We start from the raw sequence: 17,011 nt of genomic DNA on the forward strand, positions 1-17,011 counted from the left end.
ACCAATAAACCCATCAACAAACCAACATTGCCATGCAACTAGCATGGCTTAAAAACACACTTCATTTCAAGACATAACGACTATATAAGAAAAATAGACTTGATTTAACAGCCACATGTTGGCGGCTTGTAATGGAAATGTGTTTGAAGAGACTCTGCAAGAGTTAGTTGCTTTACTAGTCCTGATGAGCTTCACTGTCACACAAACTAGACACATTGGTAGAAAACTGGAATACAGCCAAGACTTAAAAAGTTCAGGAGACTGCAACCATAGTCCAGTATAGAGGGGTTGTTTATGACAGACACATTGGCCAGTGCACATTAAAAGATAATAAATAATCACACCACTGCAAAACTCAGACAGAATAATGGTGACGAGTGTATATCAAATAATTGTTTAGTTTTTTTGTTATTAATGATTCATATCTTTATCAATTCAAGTTAAAATGTAATTTAATCTACTTTCTTCACCTTGTTTTAAAATGTATTGCAATTGCAAATTATCAATAAAATGCTGGTTTTCATTTTTATCATTTAAAGTTTTCAGTTTCGCCCCTCAGAAATGTGCCCACCACCACAACTACTAATCTATATACTTAAGCTGACAATACTTGATGGATTTAAGGGGACATATCGTGCTCATTTTCAGGTTCATACTTGTATTTTGTGTTTTTACTAGAACATGTCTACACGCTTTAATGTTTAAAAAAAACTTTATTTTCCTCATGCTGTCTGCTTGAATATACCTGTATTTACCCTCTGTCTGAAACACTCCGTTTTCGATGGAATTGCAACAGAATTGCGTTGCTAGGCAACAGCTTGGGTCCATGTTTACTTCCTGTCAGCTGATGTCAATCACATACACTGCAACGGAAAATAAATTGTGACACATTTAGAATGTTTATGTTTAAAACTGTGAAATGGTCTAAATATTGTATATTTGTGACATCACAAATGGACAGAAATCCTGACGGCTCGTTTCAAGCGCTCAGTTTCTGTATACGGGCTGTGTGTATTTCTCTGTGGATTAAGCGTTTCGATACTTTCACAGTATTTATATAGGACTTAAGCCTGCTTTATAATATAAAAGACATGAAAATGTCACTTTTTACAATATGGGACCTTTAAGTTAATTAGCAAGAATCTCTGTTGTTGTTTGCTATGCGTTTATTTTGTCCACAAAATAGCATGTTAGAAGCTCATATTTATTTACAAGTTTTTCCCTACAAAATGTCGACTGTCACACACCGAGTGACTTTGTGCTCTGTTGTCCAAACTCCACGTTGGCTTGTATATGTGGAACAACAGTGGACTGCTGGGAGGAGAGTGGAAAGTTTGAAGGAATATCTCCAAGGGAGAACAGCTGTTGTCACTAGGTGGGTGACTTTTATAGTTCTGTTTCCTCAGCATGTGTCCATGACATACTTTTGGTCAAAGCTGTGGACTGGAAGTGTAGTTTCACGGCACAACCGAACTGTTACCTCTAAGGGAGAGCAGATAGTTTATATACAAAGAAACTAAAAACTGTTCACACCAACATCTTAACACTCTTCATGGTGTCCTCTGAAAACTGGCCAAGTATTAAAGGCTGCACTTGTCAAAGTTCTTAAGCAGCCTCTTAAACAGAATAAGATAGGAAAAACAGAGATACTGTAAGTTCAAAACAGGTGAAATGTGCTGTAAACAAAAATGCTTCTTAAGTAATTCTAAGAACCCTTAATCCTATATTTTCAGATACATTCCTACTTTTTACACAATCCATAGTCATACTGTACCCTGCTTTACCTTCTTATAACAACATAAACAGTCTCATCGTCCGCATCCTCACATTTAAAGCACACAAACCACATACTAACCGACACTGTTCAGCTCTGCTTATTTCAGCATTGTGTGGACCACATCAGTCCAACCTTCACTATAAAGATTCTTGGGTCATGTTGCCTAAAGCAGTAACTGTCCACCACTGCTCACAGCTCAGCATCAGCATACTGTACACCCCACGTCTCAGAATGCCGAAACTGATCGACCGGAGGGTCCCTTTGCTCTAAACAGCCGCCGTGGTAACGTTTTCATCAGCGCTGTTGGCGGTGGCTGCCGTGCCCGTCGGGGTCCCGTTGGCTGGTGTGTGCGGGGTGACTTTCGCCAGTCGGTGATCCTTGCCGTGGGTGCAACTGCGGGCGCAGAGCTGGCAGGAGGCGCAGGCCGAGTTGCAGCAGGGTAAGAAACGGCAGAAGCTGACGCGCCACAGGAACCAGCCAGGCGACCAGCAGCACCAGCAGAGCACTACGCTGCCTGCCACCACACCCAGGATGATGTAGAGAACCAACAGGGCCAGGGAGGCAGGGGAGTCTAGGACAAGAGGAGAGAGAAATACAAATCCCTTTATTCACATGGCAGCCATATTTAAGGTATAATGCAGGTGGGAAACACTTGTACAACTTATGTTATTATTGACCAAACTTCTTTTGCCATTTTTATGGTTTGAGCTCTTCAGTCTGAACCATAGACTGTACATAAAGATGGATGATGCGTTTCTACTTCCTCCCCTTGTACAGAAGTGAAGCCAAAATATCCCGGATACAGGAGCTGACATCTTGAGATTTTGACGTCATTTGGAGCCAGAGTCAGTGCAGTAGTGATCGGGCGGTGGAGCCGCGGTATCGAGGTCACCCGCCGGAACCAATCGTGAGCCGAGCATGGCCGCAGCTTGTCAGCGAGAGAGACTCAGTTGTCAATCATGACGTCTAACCCCCTTTTTATAACATCAAATAACTATTAAAAACCAAACTTATCAGGAAAATGAACACTTGGACATACATCAGCGTGATAAGAAGTACCTAAAATGACAGAAACCATTTTTGGGAAAAATGTATTTGACGTATACCTTGACTTTTTAGTTTGGCCTATGTCCCATCCGCTAACACGGAAGAGGCAAGCTTTATGCCCTATTCTGCAGCCAGCCACCAGGGGGCGATGGAGGAGTTTTGGCTTCCTTCTTGGGTAGCTGTCATGTCATACATCTTTATATACAGTCTATGATCTGAACACTACCACTCACTACTGTTGTATCTGCCAGGAATCAAATCTTCCTGGGACTCCTCTCCTCCGTGTTTGCCTTACTCTGGCTCCCTCTCTGCCTTGCCACTGTCTAAATAAGAGAAGTCTATTGGACAGTGCGTAGTCCACTGTTAATATTTTACAACATCATTCTCTAAAGAGTCACAGTGGCACTGGCTTGAGTGCAAGCAGTGGTGCTCACCACCTTCAAAAACAAAAGGGAAATGTCCTAATGATGGAAATCAGAAACTTTCACAAGCTCATTCGAGCAACAAATGTGGAAATGTGGACGGATGCCCCACTGAAATAGTCCCCAAAAAATGCACTTACTCCTGTTTGAGTAACATTTGCTAAAAAACTGCGTTTAAATTTACAGATTTACGTCTTCAAAAGGGACCAGTGGCATTGGGGCTGAGAGCCACAGACAGTTGCTCGTCAGGAAGTATTCAGAGATGGACTAGCCAATGGCGGTTCTAAGGGGAGAGGGGGCAAGAGCCTCCGTAATATTAAGCGTGGACCCCTCCCTGGCCCCCCCAAACTGTGGCAAATGAACCATACATATTGATATACCTGGAGCCCTGTGACTGTTTAGATGTATTATTACATATGCATATACACTCTTAAAGGGACTGTTTGTAAGAATCAGAAATTGCATGTTAACAACGACACCTGTGGCCGTTAAGTCAACGAAAGTCAGCGTCGGGCTCGCTTGTGCTCGCTCTACATAGACATGAACGAGCATCGCTCAAAACAGTGAGGCGACACACGTCAGCTAAAACCACAATATCACTCTATATTTCAGCTGCTTGGCAGTAATGTTAGCTGACCAGACGAAGGTCTCTCCATGAATCAATGCTGATCCTAGTGTTGGCTTTTCCTGCTTCAGCCTCCCGACCGCGGCCGGAGGGAACAGGGGAGACGCCGGAGTTTTGGTCGGAGGCGACAACGTTTCTCGCTGCGGAGCCCCGTCACTTCACAAGACACGGGAAACCTCTGTTGGTCTGGAGGAGCTGCAGCAGTTATTTCTGCACAAACGTCCACTGTATATTCACTAGATATTCTCAGAGCTAAACTAACTCTCCTGCAGTGTGGAATGTGCGCGCATGCACGTGAGAGGTGGAGCGAGAGAGCGAGTGAGAACGAGTGCGGTGTGCAGGTTGAGGAGCAACGGAGCAGAGTACAGCAGAGACTCCGGCCCTGGAGACCAAAGCTACGGTCTCCTCTGTGTCTTCTGACTACGGTTTGGGGGCTGAAGCAGGAAGAGTTAACACTGTTTTGCAAAATGGGCTTCACTAGATAGAACTTTGCGGTTTTGGTGCTTCCGTGTAGTTTGTGTTGGAGTCTGAGTCTGAACAGTGTAACGCGAGCGCGCATGGGACCCCGACCCACAATGATTTATATGTGTTAGGACTATAAGAAAACTAATCCAACCACAGCTAACTGGTTGCTCCTGAATCCGTCTGTCTGCTCATCCAGCATATAGTCCCTCACTGTGGGCTCACCAGGCTGCATTGAAATGGATCTCAGCTAATAAACAACTGGCAATTTGCACAGCAGGCGAATGTGAATCCCCCTTCTCTTCTCCTGCTCTTAGTTGAACAGTCGGAACAGAAGAATGGCTGTTTTCTCAGACCAGACTTGGCCGGGCTTAAAAGCAATCAGAAGCTGACAGGCTGAACCCAGACAGTCTGTGTTTGCACCTCCGACGCTGGAATAGAGACAGATCACTCAAAAGGCTGCTCTCTGCCATGAGAATCCATCACCATTTATTGGTTTACGAGGCTTTAGTGAAATTAACAACTCAATGGTCACCTCCATTAGTTTTACACCCAGTCGTCAGGACACTTTGCATCCAAATGGGCACTCAGTTCATTTGTTTACCAGCCGAACGACCGCAGGCACAGCGCGTTGATGGATTGATTCCTGCCGGTGGAGAGTGTTTCTACTAGTTGAATTAATAAATATCTATTAATGTCACAATGGTCACTCACCTGTTACAGACTCGTGACTGGGAGCGCTGTCTGGCACGCCGCAGTTGATACGCGTAGGAATTGGCACTGTGGGCGGATTCACAAAAGGTGGGGGTGGGGTCGCTATTGGCGGTGGAGGTTCAGGAGGTAACAGCTGACCTGCTGATGAAGGACAGAATACGGTCAACTTTTAAATGGTAGGAAAGACATGTTGTTGAACTGTAAAGATGCCCTCTTAAATTTGTTAGAGTGCTGCAAAATTCTCCATAACTATGAGATTTTGAGTAATGAAATCAGGGACAATATCTTTCAACAATCAGCATCAGAAACGTCGCCTTGTCACTGAACTGACCTTTACAACCCGTAGTCAGGTTTTCTTCCAGGTCACTTCCATCCCCACAGTTGTCGATGCCTTTATCGTCACACACCAGACTGAGAGGGACACACTTCCCGTTTCGGCAGGTGAAATAGGGCTCATTGCTGCACTCTGATTGGTTAAAACCTGAAGAGGAAGATAACAATTGAGGGGGTCGGGGCAAGAGATGAAGGATCAGTTTAAGAGTGTCCTTGGTTGAGATTTATAGAAAAAAGAAAATATGGCTGCTTAGTTGAGTTTTCTTGTAAAGAAAATATTTTTTTCTTTTTTATTCTTCATGGCTATCAAACATGTTGAATGCATTTCCATCCTAATAAAGCATTTTGTTTATATCAGTGTTAGAAAGTGTAACCAATGCTCTTCTACCCTGCCAACACGGCCATGCTAAGTTTCTTAGGATTTGTGAGGGATATTAAGGATATACAGTATTACTTCCTTTTCTGTTTTTTTAGCTAATCTTTTATCCTTTTTATTTCACTTATTTATTTACTCATTTTGTATCTTACTTTATTGTTATTCTATTAGGCACTGGTGCTAGAAATAGTACTTTTTATTTTATAAACTTGAACTTGCTGTAATTTTGACACAAGAATTTCCTTCGGAATTAATAAAGTTCTATCTTATCTTTGATATTTGTTTCCACAGCCAGTTCACAGAAACGTACAGATATACACATAGCAACACATACAGATATACAGATACAGATCAGTTACCACTGAGTATACTGTTATTTCCTTCTAAACAAAGAAATGTTCCATGTGTTTGATGAAATGATTTTGGATGATTTTTGCACCTTCGTCTTGGTGTAGGGTAACTTAAAGGTGCAACGTGTAATACCAAGCCACCTGCTCTGAAGAAAAAAGGGCAGCATTTCACCTCTTCTCTACTGGGTCCATACAATCCAAATCTACAGTCATCAGTTATTAATTATTGGACTGCCGGGTCACAAACTTTCTCATTTTACAGCGAAACCGTGCACTACAAGATGATTCTGAAAACATCTGAGGAGAGAAATAGGCATTAACGTAATATAATATTGATTCATATTTAATCAGCGCTGCCTAGTTTGACCGTTTGGTAGGAGTTTGCGAGTGACGACAGACTCGAGTCAGCTCTTACTGCTTGTTTTCCTCCGGTCTGTGAAATCTTGCAGATGCCATTAGGAGCACCGGAGGACACAGAGGTATATGATATTTTTTTCAGATTACCTGTCTCATGCACTACTGTCAGAATATAGTGACCGTTTTATAAAAATACTTTTTTTAAAAAAAATCATATTTGCTCCATTTCTACCCACTGCTGCTTTAAGATCAGTAAATATTTGATTCTGATTCTTATTTTAATGGACAAACACCTAAAACATAGCTCACGGTCAACAATTGAATCATTGATTTCAGTCAGTGTGCTGGTAACCATAGCAACAATACTGATGCTAACTAACACCAAGACAAATTCTTATATGTGAAATAAATTAAATAGATTCTGATTCTGTTTCCTGATCCAGTTAAAGCTGAAGTAGGCGAGATTGGAGCGAATATGATTAAAAAAAGTTATTTTTATAAAACATACAAAAAGCTATATCCTGACAGTAGTACATGAAACAGGAACCTGAAACAAATCATGTTCCTCTGTGTTCTCCGGTGCTGCTAACGGCATCTGCAAGATTTCACAGATCGGAGGAAAACAAGCAGTAAGAGCTGATCTGAGGTCTGCTGTCCATCTGCTGTCTATGAGAGCCAGCTGTCAATCACTCACGAACTCCGACCAAACGGTCAAACTAGGCAGCGCTGATCAAATATGAATCAATATTATGTTACGTTAATGCCTATTTCTCTCCTCAGATGTTTTCAGAATTATCTTGTAGTGCATGGTTTAGCTGGAAAATGAGAAAGTTTGTGTCGATGATGATTGAACATACCTTAAATTAAGTGGTTATCGTACGAGAGTGATAATGGACTTCAAGATTATATAAAATAATGGACCTTATCCATGATTTTCTGGTTTCAGGCCATCGGAATCATTATAGCACCATCATATATTAATTTATGTATATATATCTTATCAAAGTGCCTGTAAGACACTAAGCATCTGTAGAATGGATGGACATGACTGTGTCTTTCTTACCCAGTCTGAAGGAGGTGAAGTCCCCCACAAAGTCCACTCTGGGCTGAGTCCCCCGGGTCACCAGCCTCAGGGTCAGGTAGTTCCCCGTGGACAACACCGGCCGGGGGGGGCTCTTCCCACAAAGAGGAGGCCCGAGGGGAGGCGAGCTCCTGTCCCGTCCGTCGTAGAACTGAACGTACGAGCCGGCGTGACACGGGTCCCCCGAGCTTTCGCCGGAGGTGGGCTCCAGTCTGGGATTGAGAGGGGCGGAGCCACGAGGGGATTCCGGAAAGAGAGGGGCCGGACTCAAGGGGGCCACGCGGAGCAAACTGTAGACCAGGAAGAAGCGGAAGTGGAACTGGACCTTGTCTTTAGGGGAGTTGGCCTGCATGGTGAGGTGGCAGTCGGTCCCCATGATCACAAAGTAGTACTTCTTGGATTCCTGGTGCGAGTTGACGATCATGCCGTCACCCCGGATCGTCTGACCGCAGAAGTCCACCACGTTCGCTGGCATGGAAAAAGAGACAGAATCCTCAGAGACGAGCTGACAACACGGAGCATTCTGAAATGAATTAGTCCAACTCCTAAAAAATATATATTATATTACTGATCACAAAAATGACTTTTGGAGTCTCATTCTTGGCAAAAGATTAAATCATTGTCTTGTGGATCCATTAGAGACGCTAGTAGACTGGTGTAAGGACAACAACCTCGAGCTGAACGTCAGTAAGACCAAGGAGCTGATAGTGGACCCTACCAGGAAGCAGCAGAGGAGCTTCCACCCTCTCAGCATGAACGGGGGATAACTTCAGATACCTCGGTGTTCACATCACCCAGGACCTGTCGCGGTCCTGCCACATCAACACCCTGGTGAAGAAACCTCAGACGACTGAGGGACTTTAAACTCCCACTCAGGGTGCTCAGGAACTTCTACACCTGCACTACGGAGAGCATCCTGTTGTGGGAGTTATCACCACCTGGATGGGAAACGGCACCAAATGGGATCACTTGGCTCTTAGGAAGGGTGGTCCGCTCAGCTGAGAGAACCATCGATATATCTATATATATTACTGTGGATGGAAAGGAGATTGAGGCTGTCAAGGCCTACAAATACCTTGGCATCTTGATGGATGACTCCCTTACTTTTAAACCACATGTGCTGTACCTTGTAAAAAAACTGAGGCTAAAACTGGGTTTTTATTTTCGAAACAAGTTGTGTTTTTTCTTTTAATGTAAAAAAGTGTCTTGTTTCTATACAACATTTTGACCGGTTTAAGATTATGGAGATGTTTTGTACATGCACTCCTCTGATCAGTGCCTTCATATGCTTGATGTATCTTACCATGCATCCTTAAGGTTCATCACAAATTGTAAAGCTCTGACTCACCACTGTGAGTTGTTCTCTTAGTTTGGGATGGCCTGCACTGGCAACCCGTAGGCTCTCCCATTGGTACATCTTTATATATATATTTTAGTGCTTTTAGTGTTTGTGATTTGTTTTATCTCTATTTGTGTCTGCAACTTTGTGTTCTTGCTGCTGACCGTCTTGGCCAGGTCTCCCTTGGAAAAGAGGTTCTTAATCTCAATGGGACTAACCTGGTTAAATAAAGGTTAAATATCATGACCTGGATGAATTTCCACAGACCTCTGAAAGTGTACGAGAGCGCAGCTAGATAAAAATTCCCAGTGATGCTATAGAAGAAGCTGAGAGTTGTTTTGATGTAAATCATCCGTGTGATCAGCGTGGTGATCCTTTGAGAAGCAGCTCACTACTCATCACCAGGCAGGTCCAGGACAGATGGGCGTGCAGATCCGGCTCTAGCAGCCCCCCCACCCGGCCACCCACCGCCCCCCCGCCTCTGGGCCGCAGGCCAAATAATGAGAAAATTTACGACCACCCCCGGAGTTTATTAGCTCTGTTTCCCTGGGAGACAACTAGATCCTCCTGCACCGACCTCCAGGAATGTCCCAAAGCCTGGGAGCCCCTGTTGGTGGGAAACAGCTCATCCCCTCTGCGCCACACAAGTCAATACAAAGCCTCAGGGGACACTGTCCAAAACATGGCCGACCAGAGGACCCAGTAAAGATTTTTTTGCAAGCTGAAAATTCAGCTCTTTTTAAATGCTTTCATTGTAAACGGAGTCCATTTCAGAGAGCAGATCCAGAGGGCGGGTGAGGGTCAAGGTCTGGGTGACACACTGTAGTGAGAGATGTGTCTGAGACAGCATTGTGTGGAAAAGGGCAGGAGCCTCACTGTCCATCCATGTGTTGTTCTAACACTGGTGACCCAACACGGGCTTTACACTGAGACTGACTCAGTCCTTCTACAGGCCAAACAAACTGTATTAACAGTACAGTGAATCAACATGAATCAACTGGACTAATGGGGCCACAGCAGGGGTGGGCCCGTCATCATATGTGATTTTATATCACAATATCGACATATATGATGATTTAGATAGGTAGCTTTATTCATATTGTCATATGTTATTGTACAGAGCACGATGTCGTGAAATTTGACCTCAGCATTTAACCCATCCTAAGAGCATTAAGAGCTGATCTAAAGCGCCCGGGGTGCAACTTAGGGTTCAGTGTCTTGCTCAAAGACACTTTGACATGCAGACAGGAGGAGCCGGGGATCGCCAACCTGGTGATTAAAGGACGACCCGCTCTACCCTTTGAGCCACAGCTGCCCTTCCTCCACCTCCCTCCCACTCTCTCTCAGCCAGCAGACTCTACAGCCCTTTTATTGACTGTTAAAGTTAATGTGATAATAACACATTAATGCTAATTTATTTTAATGCCACTAATTTCTTTAACGCATAAACACAACTAGAGTGAAGATACTGGTATCATATGAAAGCTAAAAAACCTAATGAATCCATTGGTACCAACCATGTCATACTAGCGTGTCATGAAGGAGGTTAAATAACGCTCCAAACTTACGCTAAATGTTGGCGAGGAAAAACTGGCATAGCCATTTTCAATGGGGCCCCTTGACCTCTGACCTCCAGGTATGTGAATGTAAATGGGTTCTATGGGTACCCACGAGTCTCCCCTTTACAGACATGCCCACTTTATGATAATCACATGCAGTTTGGGGGCAAGTCATAGTTAAGTCAGCACACTGACACACTGACAGCTGTTGTTGCCTGTTGAGCTGCAGTTTGCCATCTTATGATTGGAGCATATTGTTTTATGCTAAATGCAGTACCTGTGAGGGTTTCTGAACAATATCTGTCATTGTTTTGTGTTGTTAATTAATTTCCAATAATAAATATATACACACATTTGCATAAAGCAGCATATTTGTCCACTCCCATGTTGATACGAGTATTAAATACTGGACAAATCTCCCTTTTAGGTACATTTTGAACAGATAAAGAAATGTGTGATTAATCTGTGATTAATCGCAATTCTATTTTATTCTATTTTAATCGACTGACAGACCTAATTTATTTATTTATTTTTACTTTCATGTAACCAGATAAGTAAATTGAGAGCCAATTCTCAATAACAATGACGCCCTGGTCTGCAGGGCCACAGTCTCTCCACAACACTTTGTTCATTCTTACTTGTATTTTACTTTACATAATAAACTTAAATTTGGCTTCTCCAACTTTTTTTTCCCCCTTCATGTTGCTTCCTCGTGGTTGTAACAATCTGTCTTTGGCTTATCCAGAAAATTAGATACTTTAGAAATTGATGATCCTCATCACAGTAATGCAATATGTTTTAAAATCCATACATAACATAAAACAGTTCTGCTCATTCATTTGCAACATTGCCCACAACATTCTAGTACAAGGACAAAGTAGATATTAAAGTGAGAGCTACCTCAATATAAACACTATCAGAACCTGATGGTTGAATCACGTGATCAAAAACTCCAATATCATTTGATCGTACAGCATAGCTATATAATAAAAATAATGAGGTTTGAATTCATTTTTATTAAATAAATGATTAAAAAAATAGAGTTAGTTTTAAAGGGTCATATTTCAGCTCCTTCACAGAGACTTTACACAGCATATGAAAACATATTCATATTGTGATCCATCATAGTGAACACCAAGCACGCATTCATTTTTGTTGGAATTCTAATGCAGGGAAGACTTTTCAATCTGCATTTAAACTGCATTATTACAAAACAATACTTTGAATTGCATTGCAAAGAATTAAAGGTTTAAAAATTTAAAACTGATTTTCAGTGCTTGTGCTCATCCATCTGGGTATCTGGAGTTCCTACCGACCCACAAACTGTGAAATAAGACAACCCAGTCAGGTTATTTATGGGCTGTCTTGATCAGAAAACATGTGAATCAACAAGCCATTCAGATTCAGCTTAAAGAGACGGGCCCTGAAACACTGTGTTTCAGACACAGGGTGAATACACAAGTATGTTCAGACAGACATGTGTTTTTTTGACCATTTAAAGCATGTAAACATGTTCTAGTAGGAAACCTAAAATACAAGTATGAACCTGAAAAAGAGCACGATATGTCCCCTTTAAGAGCCCACATCTCATGAATTCGGCATAATCCTGAAAAAAACATTCAATAACTTCAGTATTATGCAGTGTAGTACCCTCAAAATCACTTCACACACCAATGGTCTCCTGATTATACTTATTAAACGTATTAAGACATTTTGGTGGCACTACACTTTATAAAAGAGAAGTTATTGAATATTTTTCAAAATTATACAAAAGCGTATTTTTCCAAACTAAGTGGTGTAGTAAAACTATGAGGAGACCATTGATGTGTGAGGTAATGTTGGTGGTACTACACTGTATAATACTGAAGTTATGAATATTTTTATAGCATCTCTTTTCGGCTTTGCACTTTGTAGTAACTTGAGAGATAATATTGGGTGATATAATATTGCAGACATTTCCATAGGATTATCTCAATATCAAAACGTTACAATATTCACTATTTTCAGATAATACATTATTAGACTTTTAGTCAATAAACAGAAATACAAGGCAAACTTTGGCTCCATTTACTACTACTATTATTATTATTATTATTATTATTATTATTATTATAAAACCAGCCTACTGCTCTCTGCTGCTTCCATCTGAAACCATCACAGCTTTACGCACAGACAGAACGGAATCGTGCACACTTGTAACGAGTGCGTCACTTTTTTCAACCCGATCCAGACGTCCTCTACCAGTGAGAGAGCTTCAGTGTGTGTGAGGTCTTACCGGTCTCGATGGCGGAGCCGTGGAGAGTCATGAAGAAGAGCAGGAGGAGCAGTCTGAGCAGCCGCTGCCAGCAGCTCTCCACCTCCATCTCCATCATCATCATCATCCACACAGACACAACACAGAGCGCACAGGAGAGCTCACTGAGGAGGAGACACCACCAGACTCATTCTGACCTCACATCAACTGGTCCTAATGTGGAAGCTTTAGTTTAGACCACCTGGCACTAGTGTGTATCCTGTCCAGCCGCTCTGCTCTACATCATAACAGCCTCTAAACTCTCTCTGTCTTTTATTCCAGTCGAACCGCCTTCTCTCTGTCCTGTCCGTTCACGTGTCCTCTCATCTCCATGACAACACCCAAACACCCAACCAATCAGCTGTAAGAAAAAGCTCCATGTTTAAAACAAAAGTTTCCCTCCTCATGTAAACTTTCACAACTTGTCCATGTTAAATCACCTTATGACCTCTATGCTTCTTCTTCCTCATGTCGGATATCTGGATCACACTAACTCATTATTCTTACAGTCAAAAATTATTAACATTTACAGATCTAGTGAAATTTCAAAAAGCACAAATAATGTTTAAAGGCCCCATATTATAAAAAAGTGAGGTTTTCATGTTTTTTTTAATTATTATTAAGCAGGCTTAAGTCCTATATAAATACTGTGAAAGTATCGAAACGCTCAATCCACAGGGAAATACACACAGCCCGTATTCAGAAACTCTGCATTTGAAACAAGCTGTCAGGATTTCTGTCCATTTGTGATGTCACAAATATACAATATTTAGACCCTTTACACAGATTTAAACGGAAACATTCTAAATGTGTCCCAGTTTATTCCTGGTTGCAGTGTATGTGAATGTCATCAGCTGACAGGAAGTACACAGGGACCCAAGCTGTTGCCAAGCAACGCAATTCTGTTGCAATTCCGTCAAAATGCGCTAAAAACCCAGACAGTGGGTAAATACAGGTATATTCAGGCAATGAGGTATGAGGAAAATAAAGTTTTTTTTGAACATTAAAGCATGTAAACATGTTCTAGTAGAAACACGAAATACAAGTATGAACCTGAAAATGAGCATGATATGGGACCTTTAAGGCTAAAAATAACCTGCTACCAGGAAATATTCAAAAATTGTTCAGTGATCGAGAGGGGGGTTATAACTTAAGGGGCAAATTTAATTTATAAAACTCACAGTATATGTACGACCATTAAATGTTTTTGTCTCAATCTCGGGAGTGAAACTATGGAACAGTTTTAATGTGGAACTAAAGCAATGTCCAAACTTCAACCAATTTAAAAGGAGGTATAAAGACATGATGTTCTCAAGGTACAGGGATGAAGGGGGGGTTTGACAATCACCAGGTGTTTACAGGGGTTACTGTTTATTTATTTATTTGGTAACTTAATATTTATTCTCTCTCAGTCTATCTTCCTATTTTTTTCTGTAAAGAATAATGTAAATTTGTAGATATATGATTTTGGGTATAAGAATAATGTATAATGTATAATATTTTATATTGTATTTTATATGCATGGTCGGATGCTGTGTATTATATATATATATATATATATATATATTGTATTTCATGTGCGGATTGAATATTATAAACAATAATATGCGCGTATACAAAAAGATAACAACTAGTCAATATGATTAAGATAAATATGTAAGCAATGAATTTGTATTTTGATTAAGGTACATTATAAGTAATGAATTGGTATTCTGGATTGATAATGAATTTATATTTTGATGAGGATAATAATATCAGTAATTAATCTATATTTCTGTATGACAGAGATAAAAGGTGATCATTATAGTTAGACAAGTTTAGGAAAATGAATTAGAGTATATGTATGGCTCAATAAGGAAGCTGGTTAATTATTAATGAATGATTTATGGAGAAGGGGGGGGATTAAATAAGTTTGTACTTCTTCTCACTCCTTTTCGAATATGTAAACCAAGGCATCAAGTGTTTGACAATTTCTTTTACTTATGCTTTTCATTGTATGTAAATACTATTTTTTTTCTGGCTGACCTCTTGTTTGTCCACACATTCTCTTTTTTTATTTTTTTTTTATTTTACATGTTCGAAATAAAGTTTGAAATGAAATGAAATTTGTTTTGTGTTATTTCCCTTTTTTTTAATTAATTAATTACAGGTTACAAATAAGTTATTAAATTATAGCTAAAACTAAGTGTGTCAAATGCTTCTAAACTGATGATAATTGAAAATATAAGCCGACTCCATTCATTGTTTACAAACAGAAACATAACACGTTTTTTTTGGAAGCATCAGAAAACACTCATATGAATGTGATTTAGGAGTGATAGCATGTTGCCATCCAGTATCCTGTATTTTAGGTGATAGGGTGACCTTCTGGTTTACATTCATCTGATTGAGTTTTAAACACACAGTTTACAGTAAAGTGTATAATATGATAGTATCCCCTCAGTGAACCAGAGAACCCTACTTTTGGACTACATCCCTCAAAATGCCATTTTCAAGGATTTTTTTGATCACTGTAAAGCACCAAGATTTACATCTATATATATCTATATATATATCTATATATATAATAAAAATAACATAACTATATATTAGTGCTTATGTGTGAGGCCGTGGCTGCTTCACTGTGGCTGCAGCTGGATCCAGCAGCGCTCAGCATCCTGCACATCTTCCCCCTCCAGGGGGAGACAGAGGTTAGTAGAATTGTTCTGAAATATTAAAACATTCTTCTGTCATATTGGTATTTCAATCTCAAAGGCAGATATCAAAGTTGGCTTATTTCATTATGATTATCATTATTACTATTCTTTTCTTGTCGTGTCTCCTCCCACAGTACAATCTTGTCTCTAAATGTTTTTAGGATTTAGAGTTTGTACAGCGGTTCTTTTTACAGTGGGGCTGAGCTTTAAAGGGTTGGGTTGATGAATTACATTAATATATATATATATATAATAAAATCTCTTTCTAGAAACAGCATCCCTAATAAATAATAAAGTTCTACTTTATTATAATCAGATGATCGGTTCCTAACCTCTCAGAAAGCCTGTACACTGGTATATGGCAGCTGTAAGTTCAGATGTGCAGAATCCCTCATATATATCTGGATAACACTGGATACCTCACCTTGACTTTATGTGTAGAATTTTTACAGTATGTTATTTATAGCATCTTTCAAATCACTCTGATGGCATAAAGCTTTTGTTTGTCGAAAAATTAAACAATTGTCTGCCACAGTGTCTTACTGATACTACCACTAGGAGCTGCCAGAGTCAGACATGTCGATATTATATACACAGGAAATTAATATTGATGAACTGAATGAAAACAGCAGTGGACAACATACTAAGGAAAGAACAGGCAGGATTTAGGAAAGCTGCAATAACCATATTTTCATCGATCAATGTACAGAGTGGCAGAGACAACTCATCATCAACTTCATTGATTTTGAGAGGGCATTTGAAAGCCTCCACAGGGACAGTCTTTGGAAAATTCTCCGACATTATGGAATACCAGCAAAGATAATATCACTTGTGAAAGTGTTCTGCACTGACTTCAGATGCATGGTAGGATGCACAAATGACACCAGCTTCCTTGTTAAATCAGGAGTGAGACAGAGGTGTGTGATGTCGTCCCTGTTGTTCATTGCGAACAACCCTAAACAACTCAAACACGGCTCCGGAGCCACAAGCGTCTCTTTAGCTCCTCTCCAGTGGCTCTCTGTGGGTTTTTAAAAATGGAAAGGAATAACTGTTTTTTGTTTACATTTTAATTTTTATTTATCCTTGTTGTAGGTCTATGGTACGACGGTACGACGAAGTATTAGGGCCACTTTGAGAAAAAAAAAAAATCTGAGATTTCGAGAACTAAGTCATAGGTTTACAATAAAAAAAGTTTTTTATGAAAATAAACAGTATTAATTTTGTACGTGTTTTCTTTTTTTCTCATAAAGTTATGACTTTATTGTAATATTACGACTTTATTCTTGTTAAGTTATGTCTTTATTCTCGTAAATTACGACTTTTTTTCTCATTAAGTTATGACTTTATTCTCGTAATGTTCTGACATTTTTTCGTAAAGTTATGACTTTATTCTCGTAATGTTACGATTTTTTCTCGTAAAGTTATGACTTTATTCTCGTAATGTTACGATTTTTTTCCCTCAGTGTGACCCTAATACTCCGTAGTACATTGTCTCTTTGACCCTCACTGCATTAAACTTATATACTATATACTTAGACTATAAACTGTGTTACCTTCATCACGATACTCAAATGTTTTGC

General features: G+C 40.3%; 1 protein-coding gene across 1 annotated transcript; it reads right to left on the minus strand.

Annotated features, from left to right (window-relative positions):
• Positions 1 to 692: 692 nt before the first annotated feature.
• On the minus strand, positions 693 to 13,144 carry ldlrad2 (low density lipoprotein receptor class A domain containing 2). Its single transcript, XM_074648463.1, has 5 exons — positions 12,718 to 13,144; positions 7,527 to 8,012; positions 5,379 to 5,528; positions 5,048 to 5,188; positions 693 to 2,348 (listed from the first exon to the last, which is right to left on the minus strand). Exons 1-5 carry the CDS (start codon positions 12,821 to 12,823, stop codon positions 2,044 to 2,046), a joined length of 1,188 nt encoding a protein of 395 aa, XP_074504564.1. The 5' UTR covers positions 12,824 to 13,144; the 3' UTR covers positions 693 to 2,043.
• Positions 13,145 to 17,011: the final 3,867 nt, after the last annotated feature.

Source organism: Sebastes fasciatus, chromosome 1 (assembly GCF_043250625.1).
Source record: "Sebastes fasciatus isolate fSebFas1 chromosome 1, fSebFas1.pri, whole genome shotgun sequence".
Classification (NCBI taxonomy): Eukaryota; Metazoa; Chordata; class Actinopteri; order Perciformes; family Sebastidae; genus Sebastes; species Sebastes fasciatus.

What these genes read in the sequence shown, in the direction of transcription:
- ldlrad2 (XM_074648463.1), bottom strand. Translation starts at nt 12,823, where the DNA reads ATGATGATGATGATGGAGATGGAGGTGGAGAGCTGCTGGCAGCGGCTG. An exon ending in CTTCACCTCCTTCAGACTGG is followed by an intron (nt 5,529 to 7,526) that starts GTAAGAAAGACA and finishes CTTCCTCTTCAG; the next exon opens with GTTTTAACCAATCAGAGTGC. An exon ending in CAGTCACGAGTCTGTAACAG is followed by an intron (nt 2,349 to 5,047) that starts GTGAGTGACCAT and finishes CTCTTGTCCTAG; the next exon opens with ACTCCCCTGCCTCCCTGGCC.